This window comes from Aptenodytes forsteri, unplaced genomic scaffold (assembly GCF_000699145.1).
Source record: "Aptenodytes forsteri isolate BGI_AS27 unplaced genomic scaffold, ASM69914v1 Scaffold119, whole genome shotgun sequence".
In the NCBI taxonomy this organism is placed as follows: domain Eukaryota; kingdom Metazoa; phylum Chordata; class Aves; order Sphenisciformes; family Spheniscidae; genus Aptenodytes; species Aptenodytes forsteri.
This window is the reverse complement of record NW_008796165.1, coordinates 4,250,543-4,251,631: the sequence shown is the minus strand read 5'-3', so window position 1 is coordinate 4,251,631 and position 1,089 is coordinate 4,250,543. Positions and strand designations below refer to the sequence as shown.

Genomic DNA, 1,089 nt, shown 5'->3' with positions numbered 1-1,089 from the left:
GCTGCTTCCTGTGGGGGCAACATGCTGCTGTCCCTCCCCAGGGGAATAGAGTGGGCAGCCCTGCTTTGGCCCCATGGCTGGGGTCAGTGTTGGGGCCGTGCTGATGGCAGGTCACCTGATGGGTCCCCCTGAGCCTGGGCTGTGACCTTGGCCACCGTGGGAAAGCACAGGGTCCCCTGTCCTGTTTGGGGAGTGTCCTCAGCCCTGGGGGATGGCTGGGGGGTGCTGGTGGTGCCCTGGGGTTGTGCCTGACCTGCATCCCTGTTTGGGAGATGGAGGGAGGCCGTGTCACCCCATAAATTGGACTCGACTGTGGAAATGTTCAATTAGGCTCCTCCGAAGCAATTAGCCACTCGGAGGCTTTGAAATCCCGGCTAGCAGCGAGTGTTGGGTTACCTCTAGACACCTGGCAGCTGTTCCCGGCTCTCCCAGGGCGTCTGTAGGGCCAAGGGGCTGGCGCGGCAAGCTCCGGGCAGGCAGAGCCCTGGGTGGTGAATGGGCCTGCCTGATTTATAGCACCAAGGGCTGGTTCAAAGGAAGGCCGGGTTAATTCCTAACCGGAACAGCCCAGCGCCCCATGCAGCCGTCGTGCGCTCAAAGAGCTGCCGAGTCTCCCCAGAGAAGACCCCGATCCTCTCCTGGAGGGGTCAGGGACACCCTGAACGTGCCAGTGGCATGAAATGGCATGCGTGGTATGGGGGTAAGGGGAATTTGCTGCCTTGTTCTCAGCTCAGGGCATGAAGCCAAAACATCCCCAGCCCCCTTGGCAATAGTTTTTGTCCTTCCTTGACCTCTGCAATAGGACTTGGCATGGGGCATCCCCTCCCCGGCACCCAGGGCAGGGCTGGGGTGCAGCCCAGGGGCTCCCCCTACAGCAGGGGCAAGCAGGAGAGGAGACCCCAGCTGGCTCTGTCTTTGCAGAGAGAGGTGCATCAGGGATGGGAAAGCTGCAACAAAAAGCCAAGGATGGGGATTCAGCACCCTCCCCACCCCACCTCTGCCCTGGGGAGACTGTCCGTGTGGTCCCTCTTCCCAGCCCCTGTCCCCACTGTACATGGTGGGACCCACAGGGGGTGTGGGGCAGCAGCT

At 62.0% G+C, this 1,089-nt stretch overlaps 1 protein-coding gene across 1 annotated transcript in view; it reads left to right on the top strand.

The window, feature by feature from the left end:
• Positions 1 to 737: 737 nt before the first annotated feature.
• PTCH2 (patched 2) overlaps positions 738 to 1,089 on the top strand; it is an 18,857-nt gene continuing 18,505 nt past the window's right edge. The window contains 1 exon segment of the mRNA XM_009287454.1: positions 738 to 849. Coding sequence (XP_009285729.1) covers positions 738 to 849 — 112 coding nt within the window.